Below are 22,918 nucleotides of genomic sequence, written 5' to 3' on the forward strand. Positions count from 1 at the left end.
TCACGACATTCAGATGTACTTGTGTTTTTTAATGAAGACTTAGAATAACATATATGGGAAAACATTTCTTTGGACTTTAACAATGAACTTTATGTCACAGGAGCAGATATGTGGACTTTATGTGAATGCTGGCTGGTGAGACCCAAGTGACATAATGGTGTGTACATAGGTTTATATGCTCACAACTTCCGAAGCCCTTAAAAATGTTAAGTATAAATCAGAGTTTCCTCTTGCCTGTTTGTCAAAATGATATTGATAGAATTAGCCAATATATTTACCAGATTTGTTGGAATTTAATATTAACTTCAGTGTTAATCTGTATGTTCTTCCTATAGAAGAAAAAGTAGACCTATTTGGGGTAGACATTGGTAATGTTTGTGCTTCAATAGTGAACAACATACATGATTTATATCCTGTATTTACCACAATGTAATGATGTATACTCATATGTTAAAGTGATAATTACTCAATGAGTTTGTGATAGGGACTGTATAGTAAAAACCTAAGGTCCAAAAGACATTTTAATTTATAGGGCATGGATCACTGCTTTAACTGAGAGAGTGAATTGTGATGAAAGTTAACTTTCACTAAATACATATATTAATCTTAAGAAGGGTAATTTCCCAAATAACAGGATTCCCTTTTTATGTAAAGATGGCCACATGTTATGAGAATGAGTATTTAAGAATATATCTGAACAACAAATATGAGTTACTCATGGCTGTTGTCTTATATTTGAGCTTTATTGTTATACCCTTTGTATTTGGATCAGTGAAAATCAATGAGAGCCTGAGTAAGAAATTATGGAGTGCATATCAATGGGACGAGGGTCCAGAATAATATTAATAGTTCATAATCAAGCAAACAAAACTGAGGTGCACTGGTCAGAAAACAGTTTGAATAGAATAATTAAAGCAGTTATTACAGAGTTTCCACTGCAAAGGCTGCACCCTTACTACATGTAATTGAATCATAACGCATGTTTTCATCTCTCTGTATCCTTCTGAAGCATCATTGTTCTCTGGAGATTGGCTGTGCCAGCAAATGTTTAATCATACCCCTTGGACAAAAATGGATTCAAATAGGTTAACAAAACCTTTATTATTAACTTGGGAATCTTAGCAAAAGTTTCTGAGACAGAATCATCTTCAAATATCAACAAATAAGTAAATTTTATTTATTTGTTTCTGAGACAGAATCATCTTCAAATATCAACAAATAAGTAGAGTTTATTGAATAAAATAAACTCTAGAACTACATCAATAATTTGGAAATGATGAGTCAAATATAACACATTTAATATGTATAAATGTAGAGTCTGATGCTACGGTATAAGAAAGAGCTACAAAATCGAAGAGAGGACAATGGCTCAATACAAAGCATTATATATGATTTAGGTATTTAAATTTCTAATAAACTCAGTGTGAATCATCAGTAACAGATGGCTGGCAAATATGCTAATAAAATTTCAAAATAGTTTAATAGAAGTGTAACATCTAGAATGAAGGCAACAATGTGTTTAGTTTTTAGAGTTTTAGACCAGCACTTTAAAGGTATAGTGACAAAGTAGAAAACATTTACATGACAATTATAGGAATAATGAGAGTAAATAAAACCTAGGGATATTTACGTTGTAAAAGACAAAACTCACAGTTGTCTGTTACTATGTGAAAAATTATAGAAAAAAAGTGGGTTAGAATTGCTCTGTAGATCTTACATTCTTTTTAGATAAGTTGGTCAAAAACCAAACTTTGAGTAAGTGGCATTTTATCAGAGAGGTGAAGTAGGTGATGGATTGAGCAGAATAAACATCTAGGAGAAATACATCTTGTTTGAGGGAACAGCAACTGCTCAGTGTTGAGATCAGAATGAAAAAAATACTAAGATCATAGACCCATGTACATGTGTCACATATAACATGTTTGCATATATACACACACACACACACACATATATATATACACATATATGAATACACACACACACATACACACACACACACACACACACACACTGATATATTCAACCATATATATTCTTTAAACAAATCATTTCACCTATGGGCAGTTGAGAGACTTTGGTTAGAGAGACATCTTCAAAGCAGAAGAAAGACGACAGGAAGCATTTTAGCAATGAAATCTCTTCAAACTAATCAGTGCTGCTTTCTTAAAGGGTGGTTCAGTGAATGCAGTTAATCTTTTAAATTGTTTTCCGGATTGTATCATTGAAAATAAATTATACTACATTATTTAACTGAAAGTTAGAGTTGTAATGACTGTTGTAAGCTTTTTCCACATATATTTAAGCAAAATGATTATGATTCAAGTTTATTTTCTATATGAAATAAGAAGAAAAAATAATAAATGCCATTAAAGAGCTGACTCTTTAAAGACAGATTTATTTCAGTTTATCTGCAAATATTCTCTCATTTATGATAAATTTGCTTATCATTGACTTTGCTAAATTAACCTTGTTGCTAGTATTGTCTTGTTTTCTTTGCTCCCAGAATATTATTTCAGGATTGTGTGTGTATGTGTGTGTGTGTTGTGTGTTATATTCCAAAAGTACCCTTTTGTTGATTATAATTTTCTGAGGACAATCTTAAAGATTATGTCAGATCCCATCTCAAATGTGAGTATTGCACTTAATTTGATTAAATTAAAAAATTAAAATTTATTAGATGTGATGATAGAAAGAAAGCAAATATGTAGTAAAGCAAACACTCAAACTAAAAAAAAGCTTTTATTCATAAAATACAAATAAATCCTTAAAGTCATATGACACTTTATTACAAAGCAGGTTCATATATATTTTTAATTTAATCTTCACATTAAAGAATTTGGTTGGATAGGTATTATGTATATTATTTTGAAAATCAGATTCATAAATACTCAGCAACTTTACAAAGTTACTAGAAAAGTCAGAATTTCCAGCTCAGCATCGTTTACACTTCAGTTGACCAGTTTCCAGAAAGATTTTGCTAAAAAACTCAATAAACTGATCAATTAAGAATAGAGAATGACCTATGCAAACCAGATGAATTTGTAATAACATATATCAATTACTACAGCATTCAATACTGTAACTTTTGTATTTTTTTAAAGCTCTTTGGATTTTCAGACCCTGGATTCCAGTCCATTGTCTTTCAATCTGTAATTTTAATTTCTTTTCCTGTTTCACATTTTATGCTGTGACACTCCATGTTCAACAGGGTATTTTCTTGTTCCTCTTTAAGTCTACATACTCCCATTTCAGGATTTCAAATTTCTGTTTCCATAATTCACCTGGTTTACCAAATTTCAGTGTTTTTTTCTGAGCAGACTATATCATCTGTGGATGTAGGCGTATTTGTGGGGGACAGGAATAAGAGAAGCCTGGCAATGTTTACAAAAGCAATTTGTTGAAATGCAATAAGAGACGCAAACTAAAAATAAGTAAGAAGCAGCTTTGCCAGCACTGAGAAAAAATATTTAAAATCTAAGGATTTTCAGGGAAACTGATTGACCTCTTCTAAGATCTCATTAACACATTTTTGAAATTCAAGGATAAATAGCTGAGAAAATTAACACGGCATTATTAGCAGGTGGAGAAGAAAAAAGGAACTGGAGCATAAGAAACCCCATCAAGACCAAAGGGCATCAAGATACAAGTTTTGTGGGAACATGGAACTGTCTATTTAATTCACTGATCCAGTGGTGGCGCTGACACACATGCTAGCAGGCAGTAGTTCCTTAATAAATATGGATATAAGTGCTGTGAAAATAAAAGACTAGAGAGGAGGACTCTTACTGACAGTGCATATTATGGATATTCTCAAAGACTTTTTCATTAATTTCTATTTTCTTCAAAATATAGTCACAGTGTTCAAAATGACTAGTTTAGGAATGAACTTGTCCAGTGTATTATTCTTCCTTCCTCTAACTGAACATAACCATCTAGTTCTGTGACAATGTCAAAAACAAAATTGAATCTGGCAAGGGTAAACTTGAAAAAAAGAGAATTGAATGATAAATAACATGTGATTTACTTCTTGACTGGATTATATTAGTATTGATTTTCTTTGTGTTTAAAGCAAAATGTTTTATGCCTCTTCAAGTTTATTCTTTCTAGTTCATTAATTGTTGATGGAATACACTAAATACCAACCATAATTTGATTACAGCACAGATCTCCTATTATCGATGGCAATTCTGAGATTATCAGAATAAAAATGAAGTGTTTAGAAAAGACCAGTTAATCGTTGTGCCTAAGGGATATTCAGATGCAATTTTTTACAAGATTGCTTTGACAACTAAATGTTTTTGATTTTTATATTGTACTTATTATTAACTAAAGTTATGACTTTGGCTTTTTTGAGACAAAGACATTTTGCTTTAGTGTAGTGTTATAATTGGCCCAGTTACAGCACATGTGCATTCTTTAGCTTGGAAACATGAGGAACCTAATAGTTCCACTGGTTTAAAAAAAATTTTTTTTAAATTTATTATTTATTTTTTAGACAAAGTCTCACTCTTTTGCCCAGCCTGGAGTACAGTGGTACAAACTTGGCTCACTGCAGCCTCTGCCTCTCTGGTTCAAGCGATTCTCCTATCTCAGCCTCCAGAATGGGATTACAGGAATGCGCCACCATGCTGGGCTAATTTTTGTGTTTTTAGTATAGACAGGGTTTCGCTATTTTGGTCAGGCTGATCTTGAACTTCTGACCTCAGGTGATGCGCCCGCCTAGGCCTCCCAAAGTGCTGGGATTACAGGTCTGAGACACTGTGCCCAGCCCACTTGGTTTTATCCAAAGGCTAAAAGATATGTTCTTCTGAGGATATTGAATGCTAATAGAAACAAGAAAAGATTTCATTTTTGTCTGATTGTTTTGTTAAATAACTGTTTCACGTCTGTATTTTGCACAAAACTAGGGTTTCAGCTTCAGAGAACTATCACTGGGTCAAAATACACATCATATTTTCTTTTTTGTAATTTTACCTTTTCTGAAAACATAGCCACAGTCAAGCACCTATGACTTTCCAAATTACTAAAAGCACATATTTTCATTTCAAACAAACATTTTTTGCTTAAAAATTTTGGATTTTAATTTTGTTCTATTTTCAAAGTGTGAAACAAAGCAGGAAATGTAAGAAGCCATGCTTGCTCTTTTCTGCTTGTACCCCTGACTCCATGACAATGTGCTGCTCTCCAGAGGGATGCTTTGAAAACAAAACAGGATAGAGCACCTGATTCCTCACATCTTTTCCCCGAGTCACTCTATTCCTTAAAAGATAAACGACCCTCGTCACTGTCTTTTTCTGCACATAAGATGTCTGATGGGGTTGGTTATGCTTCTGTAATGTATAACCAGATGTATTCTTACACCTATACTTTGATGTATTTCTGCTTCAATGTAATTTCTGAGCAAGTTTGATGTGATGTTACATGTACTGAGCCCCCACCTACCGTATATAAACAGTGGGCTGAAATACTGTGCTGGGATAGTCCCATATAAACGTTTCTGGGTTATAGGATTTACTCTCTAGTCCTTAGTAAGACTTCTAAATAAAACTAACTTTAGTTCTTTAAAGCTGTGCAAAGGCCTGTAATCCCAGCACTTTGGGAGGCCGAGGCAGGTGGATCACGAGGTCAAGAGATTGAGACCATCCTGGTCAACATGGTGAAACCCCGTCTCTACTAAAAATACAAAAAATTAGCTGGGCATGGTGGCGCATGCCTGTAATCCCAGCTACTCAGGAGGCTGAGGTAGGAGAATTGTCTGAACCCAGGACGCGGAGGTTGCGGTGAGCCGAGATCATGCCATTGCACTCCAGCCTGGGTAACAAGAGTAAAACTCTGTCTCAAAAAAAAAAAAAAAAAAAAAAAAAAAGCTTTGCCAAGTTTCTTTTTTAGTTGGCAAATGTTTTGCAAAAGAAGGACTTTAAAATAGGTGGTGACCAAGGTGTATGCTGAAGAAAAAAGAGGGAAAATATTAGAAAAAAATTGTTCACTATTATAATTCTTTAAGCCAGTAGAAGTATAGTAATAATAATTTTAAATTCTACAAATGCCTGGGCTATGGGCTGGCTCAGAGGGTGTGGCTAACCTCCACTTCCTAAGCAGAACAGCAGGGTTCATGCAGGGAACTGTGGACAAGCCACAGGGATGTCTGTTTTGGGCAGAAGAAAGAGATTATGCCCTGAAGTTATATTGGTGGTAGCCATGGGATGGGCATTTTGAGGACCTCAGTTCCACTGCAGCCTGCGGATAGGTACAGTGTTTATCTAAACTGAAAACCAGATGCCCTGGAATATAGGGAGGAGGTGATAGGAAAGCAGACTGCATTCCTGCTCCCTCAGGATGAGGAGCTGATGCAATCCTCTTCCCCATCCACTGCCATGGAGACCTTAGTGCATTCCACCACAAGCTCTCCAAGAAACTGTCAGGGCCATGCTTCTGCTCGTCATCAGGGTATCAGAGGATGATTTTACTCTTACTTATAAATGCTACCTACTAGATTACAAACCAAACAAAATCCTGCTGATAGAAGGGCATCGTGCCAGATAGGCTTCCTGAGACCCCAGCCCTTCCATCCCTCGCAGAAGATAGTGACCCGAGTCACATGCCCAATAGATTGCTACAACAATCAGCATTGGAGAAGCCCCACTCAAAAGTTACCTAAAGCCAAGGAACTCATATAGAGCACTGAGCTTCTGAAAACACCCACAAACTATCATAAATAACATACATTACAGTTACACCCTCAAGGGAGAAAATAATAGAAAATTTAAAAATCTCATCTAATGAAAACAAATTCAAAAATAAGAAGTGGCTCCATCTCCAGATGAGAATGACTCAGAGTAAGAATTCCAGTTGTACAATATGACAGAGTCTTTTGCCAACCCTAAGGATGGCACTGTTGCTACAGAATAGCAATGCATACTAACCAAACTGAAAATTCCAAAATGACAGATGAATAATTAAAAATATGAATTGCAAGGAAGCTAGTTGAGATCCAAGAGAAAGTTTTAAAACAATATGTAGAAAAACAATTCAGGATATGAAAGATGAGACAGATTATGCATATATATATATATATGATCTTAATGTATATGTATATATTATTTTATGTTAAAAACCAAACAGAAAAAACAAACATAATGTCTAGAAATAAAAAAAAATGCTGAAGGAACTTGAAAATACAGATGAAAACTTTAAACAGAGACTAATTTGGGCATGGTGGCTCACACCTATAATTGTAGCACTTTGGGAGGCCAAGGCAGGAGGATTGAGTCTAGCATTTTAAGAGTAGCCTTGGCAACATATTGAGATCTTATCTCTACAAATATATTTTAAAAATTAGCTGGGCACAGTGGAACGCCTGTAGTCCAAGCTAGTCAGGAGGCTAAGGAACGGTTCCCTTTGCAAGAAGAATTTAGGGAGAATATAAATGGGCCACGATGAGCTAGAAAATGAAACCATTTTGCTACAGCAAAGTTAAATTCTTCAAATACATAAAACCTAGAAATGAAATCCAAATCACTACCAAACAAATGTAGCATCAGGTTCATGATGATAAAATTGAGGTTATGGCATCAGATCAAACTGAGAGTGTAGTCTTAAGACCCTCGGTTAAGATCTCTAAAGGGTTTAAGTGGCCTTACTTATCCAAAATATAGAAAGCCTGTCTGGAAACAAGGAAGAAAATAGCTTTTTATCAAATGAAGTTGTCTATTATCTGATACATAGAAAGCCCACAATTTTTTTAAGAGTTTTATAAGTAAATGCGACCCAAATTGAAATAAAGGGACTGAGAAAATTGCATAAAAGCCTCTGTACCTTCCATTTTCTATGGACAGGAATCAGATTGAGAAATAAACTCAGTTTTTCTTACAGAAGAGGGAGCACATCTCAGAGGAGGAACCTGGAGTCTAGAGGGTAAAGTGAAGATCTGAGAAGACAAGAGGATGGATGAAGGAATCACTGTAATGATACAGTAGAGAATAGTGAACTGGAAACCACTTCCAGGAAGATAACTAGACGTTATCCTTAGAGAAGAGATCCTGGCAGCATTTGTCTAGAATTTCATCATACCAATGAACCAATGACTGCTTTGTGTCTGTCACTTACTTCCTCCGCAGTCGTGTTGTTCCTATCTCACCACTGTATGTTAGGAGTGTATGTTTCTAGGGGGACAAATACAGATAACTTAGCTTACTAGACACCAGAGGAACGTCATCTAGACACAGATCAATAGAGACCATGGGATCCTACACTTCAAGTTTGATAGTGTAATTTAAAAAGGTTTTTGAGGATTCTGGGGTGGAAGTGAGCACATATTTTTTGGAGGAAAAATGTGAACAATTGTGACCAGGAGTACTAGGACCTCAATACTTTGAAGTTCCTTTCATTAACAGGTGGAATCTATTTATCCACCACTTGAACCTGGATTAGCCATGTGACTTGCTTTGGCCAAAGTCTCTTTAGGCAGTCTAATGTAAGCAGGTGCTAAAAAGTGCTGTATCAAGATTTACATCTTGTGGCTTTTGAAGTTCTCCTTCCACTTTTTGAACAGCCTGGTCTAGGCTCCTGCGAGACAAGGTTGCCCAGGATGTGGCCTTCTCACAGTAATCAGCCTCAGGAAAACCTGGCAGTGGACTGCAGGCATGAGTAATCCCAGGAAAACTTTAACAGAGAAAACAATCAGTGAAACTGAGCTCATATTTTCATCGACAATATTAAGACATTAAAAATGGCATGTTTTGAGCAAAGATGTTTTAGAGTGGCTTTTTATATAGCAAAAGCTAACTAATTCAACACCATCCTGGGTTTCAAATTGTCATCATTTGGCTACATTTTCTTCCAAAAATTTTCTGCAAAAGGTAAAATAAAATAAAACATGACAAGTTAATATAAACCAAGAATCCTTTTTCCTTCTCTACTAAGAAGTAACCACTATCACAAATTTACTTTGAATTACTTCCATCCATATTACATGTTTAAGCTTTTACAAATACAAACTATTATTTTATAGTTTTAAACTTTTACAAAAATGATATACAGTACACTTTTTCTTAGTAAAGAAAACTAATATGCCTTGCAACTATAGACATTCATTTTTTATTTTTTGGTGAACATTAAAAATCAATAATTTACAAAGACACACAATGGTTGGTAGAAATCTGAGAAACAAAAATACATAAAATCTGGTTTCCTTGAACCACTAGTATGATAGAGCAGCTATAATTGTCCTATTTAAAAATATTAATCACTCTTCTAATTAAAATTTTGTGATTCTTTTTTATTTTACAAAGAATAAACATGAAAGTGTTTACAATGACCTCAGAGGTTCTTTGTGGCATTTCCTCTTCTTACCTCTCTCACTTCAACTTCTACGATTTTTATCCGTCCTTACTCAAACAATAAATAATGGAAGTCTGCACATAAATTCCCTAGCCTCCTACCCTTCAAATGGGCATTTTTGGGAGCCATTCTGTACACGTCTCAAATTCTGGTGGAACCACATCCACATTGCTCACAACAGTGACCTCAGTTATCCACCTCTTTAAATAATCTTGGCCCCCCTCTCTAGCTCACTCTGCCTGCTCCATCATTCATGTTTTCCTGAATTACCTCCCATATAAATTTAATTTTCTTGTACAAGGTGTCTATCTTATCTTTGTCACTTTTTCATATGTGACACTACTGCAGAATCTATCATCAAGCCAGGAACAGAAATATATAATTAAGACTCACCAGACAAAGAGAGGCTATTTCTATTTCATGGAGTGACTTACTATGATATGAAGGTTCAGGGAACTTGTAATTATCTGAAACCTTCCAAAGCCTTCACTGAAATTTGTCATCTGACACCCTCCTACTCAATCCCTGAATTTGAACGTTTACTTTACTCTTTTTTTTCTCTAGCATCCCTTGTCAGCTCTGAATTAAAATCTATTCAGAATCTGACCATTTCTCATTGTCTTTGTGGCAGACACCCTCATCAGAAATAAGCAAGCATCATTATCTCTTCCTTGGAAATGGCAATAGAATCCTACCTAATATTTTTATAACCATGTCTCTTTATAGAATGCATTTTATAGGAGAGCAAGAATGATCAAACAAAATTCAGATAATTTCAAACATCTTATTCTTAATGATCTACAGAGTTTTTCTATCTTCATTTAAATGAAAATCCTTACAATAACCCCACCTTTTATTTTACCTGTATGATCCTGATCCTGCTTTCCCCCTGGTTTATTTTTTTATGCCTTACCTTCTGCTCACTAGGCTATTGATACACATTACATGCAGACACATTTCCTTCTTAGCAACTTTGTGCTCTTAGTTTCCTCTATGTAGACTATTCTTCCTTCATTTTGCTGTGTGGCTTCATTCCTAACTCGTTTCAGCTTTCTGCTCTATCTTACCAAAGGGACATGAAAATATTCTGCTCAATTTTCTGCCCTGGGAAGCATAATTGACGGTCCCAAATTGTTCCACTACTTTATTTGGGTCAAGGCTAAGTTTCCTGTGGGCTGCTCTGAGCCAATGACTGATGTTGGTGGGGGTAGAAAGTCTGGTCCACTCCCGAAGAACAAAAAAACTCCTTAAACAGGTGACTTTGGCTCAAGGATTCCCTGTCTGTCTGTATGAAAATTTTAACGAATTGTATTGTGGTATAATATTCTACCTATTTAATTTTCTTACTTGGCCCTGTCCTTCATAGGTAATCTCAAAACTCTTTCCACCTTCTCGAACTCTGCCTGTTTATCCTTCATAGGCATTTCCCCCAATAAGTCCCCTATTCATTTAATCTCAACTTGGTGCCTGCTTTAGGAGGTGAGTGTGGGTATTCCCCAGTCATTTTCAGTGAAACATCATCCCATCTTTATCCAGTTTATTTAGCTTCGCTTCAGTTTTCCTTTCCTATCAGCATAGATGTTAATTTTCTATTTATTCCTACCCCCCATATACAGAATGCAATATCTTTGAAGGCAGATGATTTATCTATTTTTTTATTTTCATAATATAGTATTTGTACTGGTGCCTTTCATGTAGTTGGCTATAAATATCTATTGAACGAATAAGCACATGAAAAAGAGACCTAAAAGAGCTGCAGATTCTGCATATGTTGAAATACAATAATGACATCAGGTTCTGTGTTGCTAAACAGACCTGTTGCTAAATAATAGAAAAATAATTCTAAACATATCATAAAAACCTTTGGTTATCTGATAATGGTTGTTGTAATAATTTAAAATTTTGAACTTTTAAATTATTCTAAAACTCTCCAACACAGCTAGAATAGTCTACCAATTAACCCTAGCATTTTTGAAACCTATTAAAATGATGTAAATAGTAACCACCAAATTCCTCAGTTTATTTTAATTAATTTGCACTTCATTCCAGGTGACCACAGATATGTCTATTTTTTCAGTATGTGCCATGGAATACCAACTACTTTCTCTAATGCTAATGAATTCTTTACTGACTTCAAATTCAATCAGATGAGTTGATCAATTTCAAATACTCCTCCCCAGAACCTTTTTTTTCCTTAAAGAGCTAGATGCCTGAAACCACTGCTGAAGTAAATTACTACAGTAGTCATTCATTCTTCCCACTATAAGTCAATAGACTCTACTCTCACAAGTTTTTATTCATTTATTTTGAGACAGAGTCACATTCTGTCTCCCAGGATAGAGTGTAGTGACATGATCTCGGCTCACTGCAAACTCCGCCTCCTGGGTTCAAGAGATTCTCCTACCTCAGGCTCCTGAGTAGCTTGGATTAGAGGAGTGCGCCACCAGGCCCAGTTAATTTTTGTATTTCTGGTAGAGATGGGTTTCGCCATGTTGGCTAGGCTGGTCTCTAACTCCTGACCTCAAGCGATCAGCCCTCCTTGGCCTCTCAAAGTGCTTGGATTACAGGCGTGAGCCACCACTCCTGGCACACATTCACAAGTTTAAACAGGAGGATTCATTAAGATATTAATAAGCATCCAGGAACAACTCTCAGACCACATCACAGGACTAGTTGGTTAAGCAACTAATGCTGTGGATTTCACTGCTTCAGTCACAATTAGGAAAGAAATACCATTTTTGCTAATCTCATAAATTCACTGCTTGGCTCCTGTGTGCTCCAGCAATTTGGGTTCGCTATTCCTGCTGGTTTGATGACATGGCTTACTTCTGAGTCACAGTCTCATGCAGGTGTGTGAAATTGGCAGAACCTAAATCAGATCTCTGCAAGCTAGTGGAAAACATATTTGGGAATATTTTTCTCAAAATATTTTTCATCAGAAAATATTTTCAATTTGAGAAAATGAGATTCACAATAAGGGAGTTGCTGAAATGTACAAACGATCCTTGATAGTTTTTGGACAGCTGTTAATTATAGATTTACACTAAAATTTGTACCTAATATATAATGATACATTAGTACTTATAAAGAGCTTACTATGTGCAAGTTTGTTTTATGAACTCTAGCAATTTATTTTATCATTACATCTCCCCTGTGTAATTGATATCATTATTTACCATATATTAGAAATGAAACTGAAGCATATTGACATATTAAGAAATTTGTCCAAGGTCACAGTGATTGTATGGGGCACAGCTGAGATTCAGATGCAGGCAGTGGTTCTGAAGTCCAGACTCTCAGTTTTAACTAATATATAATATGTATATTAACAACATTAGCAAAACAATATGGAAAAGGCAAGAGAAGTAAAAATAAATTGAGTACAATATAAGAATAAAACTGTTACAGAAAATAATACTATGATGGCTAATAAAAATGAAGTATTATCATCATGGAAGGAACTATTATGTGATCAATTCATATTTCATTGAGCCCAATACTCTTATACATTATCTACATATATCATATAAATATTAAAGAAATTGCCTTGGACATCAATTTCTTTGAAAGTTCATTCACTGATTCTTTAAATGCATATTTCAAATTCACATCAAGCTGCCCCATACTACTGTCACAATAGTTACAGTACTTAACTGTAATATTTTTTCTTTCTTTTTTTTTTTAGTGTGTTAGAATCAGAACAGGTGCCCTGCTGGACATACCCTCAATGGTGCATCTAGCATTGGTCACACTCAGCCATTCAATATGAGTTCGTGTCATTTGTAGGGACATGGATGAATCTGGAGAACATCATTCTCAGCAAACTGACACAAGAACAGAAAATGAAATACCGCATATTCTCACTCATAGGCAGGTGATGAAAAATGAGAACACATGAACACAGGGAGGGGAGTACTAAACACTGGGGTCTATTGGCGGGAAAAGGGGAGGGCCAGCGGGCGGGGGGGGAGCTGGGGAGGGATAGCCTGGGGAGAAATGCCAAATGTGGGTGAAGGGGAGAAAGGAAGCAAAACACACTGCCATGTGTGTACCTATGCAACTGTCTTGCATGTTCTGCACATGTACCCAAAAACCTAAAATGCAATAAAAAATTAAAAAAAAATTTAAATAAAATACTTGTTAAATATAATCAAAATGTCTGCTATTAAATCCTCAAGAATTATTAAGTGATCGTGAGCACTCTCTGTCCTTAGAAATTTCTAATACGTGGTTTAAAAAATAAGCAAACTAACATTCTTCTCCACAATAAAACATGTTATAATCTCCTTTCTTATACTTTTCCTCCTATTAAACCAACAGAGAGTAAAGTTCTTTCAAAGAGATAAAAAAGTGCTACAAATTGTAACGATCCTTAATCAAAGCAGAAGATAATGAAATTTTGCTAGACAGAAATATATTCACTCCATGAGTTAAAATAACAAGATAAAAAGAGAAAAAAAGAAAAATGAAAACTATTCAAAGGGTTCTGAATTTAAGATAGAAAAAAGCTGTCATTAGAAGATTAAATATACCTTTGAAATAAAAGTCATTTAAAATCAGTCTCAATTAGGTTAAATTGCACTTGATGTGATTTCCTTTCTCTAAAAACTTCTGATATTAGCTTCTCTATTTGATTTGACTATGTGTTTTGCATATGAATATATTCATGTGTTACACTGTCTGGATTAATTTAAATTTGATTTAACTTGGTTAACACTAATAGTCTGTTTTGACAAATTAAAAAAACTTTAAAAGAATTAAAGAGAGTAAAAGCTCATGAAGATTTTACACCCATGAGAAACATATTTTATTGGCTGGAAGATGGTATTAAAATTTAGCAGATAAAATGGTTCCTGTAGACATTTTTATTGTAATATATATAAGAAATAAGCAAGGATGAAAACTTAGGACCAAAGACCAATCACAACAATACTGTACATCAGTGGTCCTCGATCTTTTTGGCACCAGGGACAGGTTTCATGGAAGACAATTTTTCCACGGGCTAGGTAGGAAAATAGGAGGGCAGTGAGGGGAGATGATTTCAGGAAGATTCAAGCACATTACATTTATTGTGCACCTTATTTCTATTATAATTACATTGTAATATATAATAAAATAATTATACAACTCACCATAGTGCAGAATCTGTGGGAGCCCTGACCTTGTTTTCCTGCAGCTAGATGGTCCCATCTGGGGGTTCTGGGAGACAGTGACAGGTCATCAGTTATTCGATTCTCATAAGGAGCACGCAGCCTAGATCCCTCACATGCACAATTCACAACAGGGTTCACTCTCCTATGAGAATCTAATGTTGCAGCTGATCTGACCAGAGGTGGAGCTCAGGTGGTAATGCAGGTAATGGGGAGTGGCTGTAAATACAGAAGAAGCTTTTTTGCTTACTGGACATTCACCTCCTAATGAGCAACCCAGTTCCTAACAGGCAATGGACGGATAGCCTGGGGGTTGGGGAACCCTGCTGTGTATTATAAGGAGAACTATCTTCAGATTTTAAAACAACGCTTATCTTCTTTTGAGATGAGATGCTATGCATTTGATGCTATCAATTTCACCTGAATCAATTGATAAGAAAGAGCAAGAGGTCCAGCAAAAGCAATTGGAAAGTATGATATTGCAATATGCATACAAACTGCAGGGAGACTGTGTCCCTATACTGAAGTCTAGAATGAAGCTAACTAATTACACAAAACACTGCCAAATAGGTCAGTGCTTGCTCTCATTGAGTTCCTCTTCCAAGGAGTATATTTGAATATAGTGCTCTCTGAGCAACTTCTCTCAAAATAGGAGAGACAGGATGGGGAAGATATACTTACTCCAAGAGTTTTCTCCTTGATTTTCTAATTATGTAAGCCTCTCTTCACTTCCAATCTATGTGGAGGAATATGCTAGGATACATTAAGATCCAGAGTAACACCTTATCAGGAGGGTGAAAAAAAGTGTTGTTCTCCAATAGTGTATGTCTGGCAAATACTGAGACTATTGGAAAGAATGAATTGACTGGTTCAGTAGTGTATATTTGCCTGATCTAAAAGAAATTCTATTAAATTCCTATGCTGGAGATGAGGATAATATACCAACACAGGAAAACAGGTGTGGAATTAAGAGACTCTCATGCTAAACTACATACTGAGTGTGGAGTCACGAGAAGAAAAGAATATCACCATGAATGCTGCCTATTCTTAGTGCTTCTTGTATGTTTCAAAATAGCTGGAAAATAAGAATTCAAATGTGTCCAACACAAATAAAAGATATATGCCTGAGGTGACAAATGTCTTAAGTACCCCGATTTAATTATTGCACATTGTATATAGGTATCAAAATATTGCATGTACTCTAAAAATACGTATGACCATTGTCTTTCCATATTAAAACAATTAAGCCTTTTCTCTGACCTGAGTCGAAAATGGACTTTTTACTACATTGTAATTTCCCTTTGACTTCATTTATGGTTATTTTAGGCAAACAAAATTTTTAAAAATTAGAAAAAAATAACGAAAGCATGCTTTCATCATTAGTACAAATACAAATTGTGTGTGTGTGTGTGTGTGTGTGCCTCAGACAGAGAGAGAGAGAGAGAGAGAGAGAGAGAGAGAGAGAGAGAAATCCTTATTCTATTTCAGAAATATTAATTCAAAGCCTTTTTTTTGTTTAATAGATAAGGTCTTACACTGTCATCCAGATTGAAGTGATCATTGTAACCTAGAAATCCTGGGCTCAAGGGATCCTCCCACCTCAGCCTCCTGAGTAGGCAGGACCATACGTGTATACCACCATGCCCAGTTGATTATTTTTTGTAGCAATTGGGTCTTACTCTGTTGCCCAGACTGGCTGCAAACTCTCAGATTCAATCAATTCTCCCAGCTTAGCTTCCCAATGTGTTGGGGTTACAGACATGAGCCAATGTGCCCAGCCCGAAAGCATTTTAAATAAATGAGCTCAGTTAAATTTCTTTCACAGTCATTTATATCAGGTGTTGACTTCGATTTAGATTTTAAAAAGTGGTAAATGGTATATACTTCGTATTTTACTTTGCCTTGTTTGAGTTGTATGTATGTGTTTGCAAGAGTTTTGAGTATGGTGTATGTTTTAGGAATTTAAAGAGAGCTTTTTGAATAGGTATATGCAAAGGAAAGCTTAAAAAATTGTTTCAGTATACGTTCATGGATAATTTATTCTACAGAATATATTTTTATAATCTTACCAAATAAGCAAATTAAAATATGCAGCAATGATTAGATATGATATCATCCCCATATACCAGTTTTTCCTTTACTTATATTTCCTATCTACCATTTTAATTTTCAGATAAATCGTAATAGGATTTCTAGCCTGATGGACTGCTCTGTGGCTATTCCAACCAGAAAGAGGCAGGTGGTTAGTGAATTCTATGTCTACTTTTTAAATGAGTCGCTTTCAATGAACCTCATTAGGCACGCTTTCTGAATATAATAGGCATTGCTTACTTTTAAGCTTAAGTGGGACTCTTGCTATATATTTCTTCTTAAAGCTTTTAAAGTATATATTTTTGTTTGATATTTTTCAAATAATCATGTAAACTGAATAACAATTTAAATTACTACAATTGACAATATATTTTATAAGCTTATAGTTTTGTTAATATGGTGATCCAAACCAAAAAAACACAGCTGCTTAATTTATACTACTGGCCAACTTCTGGGCACTTAAATATATCAGCAAACCATAAAACTGCAAAAATTAAATTTAAATAATGCTATGTTCTAGAGTTGATGATAAATTTATGCAATTCAGCCTAGTGTAACTACAATTGAATTGACAATTACTTTAACTGCCTTCATTTTCATCATTTACACCATATTTGAAATACCGCAGGACAGAAGATAGATTTTAGCTTGGGTAATTCATATCAACGGGAAAATGAAAATTGTTTCATGACGTTCAGGAACTAGTTACATAGTGAAAATTCTAATTAAAATAGAAGAAATTAAGCTATTATTGGTGAGTAACACAGACAGAAAAATCTTAACCAGATTCTATTCTAATGTTATTTTTTTAATCCTTTTATTCAGGTCCTAAAAAAATACTAAAACGAGTAAGTTAAATGTCATTCAATAGACTAGTGAGCCTTAAAGCCTTCTTATTTAGACTATTTGGTATCTATGAACAAATCTAGATTTTGAGTCTTGAAAAAATAATTTTGACCCTTCAATGCCTGATTCAGGATTTTATGGGAAATGTTTTGATTACTCTGACTCTAAGAAATAGAGAGTCCTAAGACTGAAACAAATAGTCTATTCAGAAATTAGGCCACTATACATGGTTCCTAGCAGCCTTCATGCTACACTTGGCAAGCCCAGTCTCTTTATATTCTCCATCCAGTATCTGGAATAATGCTTTTAATATAAAAACCTTGACAACATGAGGTCCCTATTTAAAACATTGCATACTCTAAACCATGGCCTCCAAATCCTGCAACATCTGTTTCTGGTGTTCCACTTAATCTTTATTACATTCTGATTTCTCTCATTCTCATTGCAGTCTGCCACATTAGCACTTTTATTTCTTTGAAACAATACACACATTCCCGCCTTCAGTGTTTTAGCACTTGCTGCTCACTTTGCCCGAAGCACTCATTTTGCCAGGTATCTAGAGAACTGACATGCTCATTTTCCTCAGCTTTCTGATTGCATGTCATATCTGAGAGGTTTTCTTTTATTACTCTGTATAACTGATGCATTAGCCTCTCCCATTCTTAAATTACTTACCCAGTTCTATTCCTTTTTACGTGACTATAATTAACTGACATTTCTGTTTATTATTTTTCCCTCCCCTCTGGGATATAATTTGCATGTGTCCAGAAACTTAGCTTTAGTGTTAGCACTTGTATCCACTGTACGTGTTTGATACGTGAATGCTTGCGAAATATTTCTGAAATAAAGAAAATAATTGAGTGCCTAAGTAAATAAAATGGTAATAAATTAATTTTCAATAGTCCATGCAAGGGGCACTAAAATGACATTTAAAATGAACCTAAGAAAAATTTTTTTTTTAATAATACATTTTATTGCACTTTAGGTTCTGGGGTACATGGGCAGACCATGCAGGATTGTTGCATAGGTACATACTTGGCAATGTGGTTTGTTGCCTCTATCCCTGTCATCTATATCTGGCATTTCTCCCCATGTTATCCCTCCGCAACTCCCTACCCCCACTATCCCTCCCCTAGTCCCCCTCAACAGACCCCAGTGTGTGATGCTTCCCTTCCTGTGTCCATGTGTTTTCACTGTTCAACACTCGCCTATGATGTTTGATTTTCTGTTCTTGTGTCAGTTTGCTGAGAATGATGATTTCCAGATTCGCCCATGTCCCAACAAAGGACACAGACTCATCATTTTTTATGGCCACATGGTATTCCATGGTGTATATGTGCCATATTTTCCTTGTCCAGTCTATCATCAATGGGCATTTGGGTTGGTTCCAGGTCTTTGCTATCATAAAGAGTGCCACGGTGAACATATGTGTCTATATGATAGAATGATTTATAATCCTTTGGGTATGTATACAGTAATGGGATTGCTGAGTCAAATGAAATTTTATTCTAGGTCCTTGAGGAATTGCCACACTGTCTTCCACAATGGTTGAACTAATTTACACTCCCACTAACAGTGTAAAAGTGTTCCTTTTTCTCACATCCTCTCCAGCATCTGTTGTCTCCAGATTTTTTAATGATCACCATTCTAACTGGTGTGAGATGGAATCTCAATGTGGTTTTGATTTGCATTTCTCTAATGACCAGTGATGATGAGCATTTATTAATATGTTTGTTGGCCGCAAATTTGCTTCTTTTGAAGTGTCTGTTCATATCTTCACCCACTTTTGAATTTTTTTTTTTTCTAGTAAATCTGCTTTAGGTCTTTGTAGATTCTGAATATTAGCCCTTTGTCAGATCGGTATAGTGCCAAAATTTTTTTCCCATTCTGTTGGTTGTTGGTTTACTGTGACGTTTGTTTCTTTTGTTGTGCAGAAGTTCTTAAGTTTAATTAGGTCCCATTTGTCTATTTTCGCTTTTGTTGCCATTGCTTTTGGTGTTTTAGTCATGAAGTCCTTGCCTGAGCCTATGTCCTGAATGGTTTTGCCAAGGTTTTCTTCTAGGGTTTATATGGTGTTAGTTCTTATGTTTAAATCTTTAACCCATCTGGAGTTAATTTTTGTGTAAAGTGTTAGGAAGTGGTCCAGTTGTGGCTTCCTGCATATGGCTATCCAGTTTTCCCAAAACTCAGGATACAAAATCAATGTACAGAAATAACAAACATTCCTGTACACCAATAGCAGACAAACAGAGAGCCAAATAATGAGTGAACTCCCATTCACAGTTGATATGAAGAGAATAAAATACCTAGGAATACAACTAACAACAGAGGTAAAAGATCTCTTCAAGGAGAACTACAAACCACTGATCAAGGAAATAAGAGAGGACACAAACAGATGGAGAAACATTCCATGCTCATGGTTAGGAAGAATCAATATTGTGAAAATGGCCATACTGCCCAAAATAATTTATAGATTCAATGCTATCTTCATCAAACTACCATTAACCTTCTTCACAGAACTGGAAAAAAGTACTTTGAATTTTGTATGGAACCAAAAGAGAGACTGCATAGCAAAGACCATCCTAAGCAAAAAGAAAGAAGCTGGAGGCATCATGCTACCTGACCTCAAACTATACTACAAGGCTACAGTAATCATAACAGTGTGGCACTGGGACCAAAACAGAGATATAGACCAATGGAACAGAACAGAGGCCTCAGAAGCAATGCAACACATCTACAACCATCTGATCTTTGACAAACATGACAAAAATGAGCAATGGGGAAAGGACTCCCTGTCTAATAAATGGTGTTGGGAAATCTGACTGGTTTTGATTTCAATTTCTCTAATAATCAGTAAGGTTTATATATATGCCACATAACAAGTTTTCATCAAGCATGGACCACATATAAGACAGTAGACTCATAAAATTAGAATGGAGCTGCCCTATACAAGTGTACCATTTTAAAATATTTTGTAACTTTTTTTACTGTACCTTGTCCATGTTGTTTAGATACACAAATATCATTGTGATACAAATGCCTAATGTATTCATTACAATAATATGCTGTAAAGGTTTGTAGCCTATGGACAATAGGCATACCATATAACCTAGGTGTGTAGTAGGCTACACCATCTAGGATTGTGTAAACACGTTTGATGCTGTTTGCATAATGATGAAATTGCTTAATGACAAATTCCCAGAGTGCATCCTTATTGTTAAGCAATGCATGACTGTCCATTCTCACATATATACATTTTTCTTCTTCAGTAAATTTTTGTACTGTATAAATAATTCATTAAGAATCACAACTCTACTGTGAAAATAGAAATAGAATTTCTTATGTGTTTTTTGTTATAATAAAATTACTTTTTGACATTGGGTTTTTAACGGCACTGTCAAGTAATGTTAATAATTGGATTATTTCCCAGGCTTATCTGGTTTAATATGCATCTTCCAACCTCAACATAGAAATAATTCTAATTCTTACTGAAGCAATTAATCAGAAAAACATAAGTAATTTTCACTGAAACCAGTTCCATACCTATCACTGCAAGCTATATTACAGATAAGGCTTGATAGTGATAGTATCATAACTATGGTGATACTAATGATCTAAATGAGTAAACAGAAAATCAAGAGAAATGCCAAAGTTATCTTTTCCTTGAAAAATGGGAGACTTGGAAACACCAGACTCACACTAGAAACTGAAGAAGAAGGAGGACAGGATAAGGGTAACCCATATGTGACATCTTACATTAGGAAAACACTTTTCTACAATTGAAAAAAATATTCATCTACTAATAGTTCTAACTAGTTTATTACCTAGAATTTCTTGTTTGAAAGCTGCCATAGATCTTTTTACAGCAAGTCATGACATCATTATAGAGAATTGTTTTCTAGCATGTGTCTCAAGGTAGATTTTGGGTAGAGAAAGATGAGAAGTTAATAAAGTAAATATACAATTAGGTGTTTTGTTTTCACACGCTTGAGTAGGTTTTATTTCTCTTTAATGTCAGGTTTAAATGTTAAGACTTGTTTAGATATTCATACAATTACTTCAGAGTTAGTAGATTAATGCCAGTGGTCTGCATTGTTTTGTTTTGTTTTACTCTGCATTTCCAGAGAAAGGTTCCAACTTGTCCTTTATCTACATCAGAATAAAAATTAGTCATAGCCTACTTGTTATCAAAATACTGCAATCTATGAAACTTAAAAACATTTATAGTAGGAAAATGGAAATGGAGGAGTATGATCAGCTTATTTAGAATACATGAAACTTTATTCCATGGGCACATATTGCACTTTTCAGCATGCATCAATTAGTGAACATGATTCTGCTAATTTTTTATGTGTTAATATGCTAATATGAAAGTTCTGCAAGCTATATGAAATTTTATAATTCTTTAAAAACTGCAAATAGAAAATACAGAAAAAAACTGCAAATAGGAAAGCCTATTTTCCTTTTTGGAAAGAAAAGTGCTTAATGAATTTGTGAAGTTTTGTCTATAGATGAGAAAACATGCACTGACAGAATTTAGAGAAAATTGTCATAAATAGCAAATTTCCTTTCATTATTAAAATGTATGGCTTTATACATAACATCAAAGCAAATGGGTGGAGAGTCTGCTTTCTTGTCTGTCTCAAAAATTTGTTAGAGATGGATTGTTTGATGTCTTTGGAAACATTATAGCTAATTTACTGAATGTTGATTTCATCAATTTGATTCTGAACAGTTCCTGAGAGACCGTTAAAGTGACCATTAATATTATACAAACCATTTTCTCATGCAGATTTTCTTTCATTTTATCTCCAAATATATGAAGAAATTTAGGCTTCTACCTACCTCAAAAAACATAAGGAATTATGTTTTGTAGGTTTGAATCAACATTTGGAGGCTGAATTAGAGTAGGAGACTATAATGATGTGATTCAATGTGTGAGTGTTAATTTTTAAAAGTTGTGTGAATATTTTTCCTGTATATGGCAAAAAAAGAGCTGTCATAGAAACTAAATTGCATGATATTGACAAGAGCAAAGAACACTATGCAGTATTTACTTCTGACAAGAAGCATAATATTAATGTCCTTAATATACCTTTCTCAGAGATCCCTTTCTATTGAATGCACAAATTCATGGATGTCATTGTGAGGGTAGCCATTGCTGGTATTTTTTTCTTTTACTTAATTGGTACTGAAGTGAGTTCACTTGCTACTACAAGTGAAAAAGAACAGAAATGAGTTTCCTATATTTATTTTTGGTGGCTCTTAATATGTGTTAGTTTGCTAAGGATAATGGCCTCCTACTCCATCCATGTCCCTGCAACGAACATGACCTTGTTCTTTTTTAAGGGCTATTTAACATTCCATGGTGTATATGCACCACTTTTTTTTTTTTTTTTTTACCCAGTCTATCATTGATGAGCATCTAGACAGATTCTATGTCTTTGCTATTGTGAATAGTGCTGCAGTGAGCATACCCATGTGTGTGT

At 34.9% G+C, this 22,918-nt stretch overlaps 1 protein-coding gene across 9 annotated transcripts in view; it reads right to left on the reverse strand.

Annotated features, from left to right (window-relative positions):
* LOC144581936 (uncharacterized) overlaps window positions 1-22,918 on the reverse strand; it is a 48,554-nt gene that overhangs the window by 19,971 nt on the left and 5,665 nt on the right. For 3 of the 9 annotated variants that reach the window (XM_078367874.1, XM_078367876.1, XM_078367875.1), the window contains exon 2: window positions 14,475-14,541. The exons of 3 other annotated variants lie outside the window; for them this stretch is intronic. In XM_078367874.1, the coding sequence (XP_078224000.1) occupies window positions 14,475-14,541 (67 nt within the window). Of the gene's footprint in view, window positions 1-5,848; window positions 8,665-8,698; window positions 8,853-14,183; window positions 14,345-14,474; window positions 14,542-22,918 lie in introns of those variants that run through there. 3 more of the 9 variants (XM_078367869.1, XM_078367873.1, XM_078367871.1) reach the window with 3 other exon arrangements.

This window comes from Callithrix jacchus, chromosome 3 (genome assembly GCF_049354715.1).
Source record: "Callithrix jacchus isolate 240 chromosome 3, calJac240_pri, whole genome shotgun sequence".
Taxonomy (NCBI): Eukaryota; Metazoa; Chordata; class Mammalia; order Primates; family Cebidae; genus Callithrix; species Callithrix jacchus.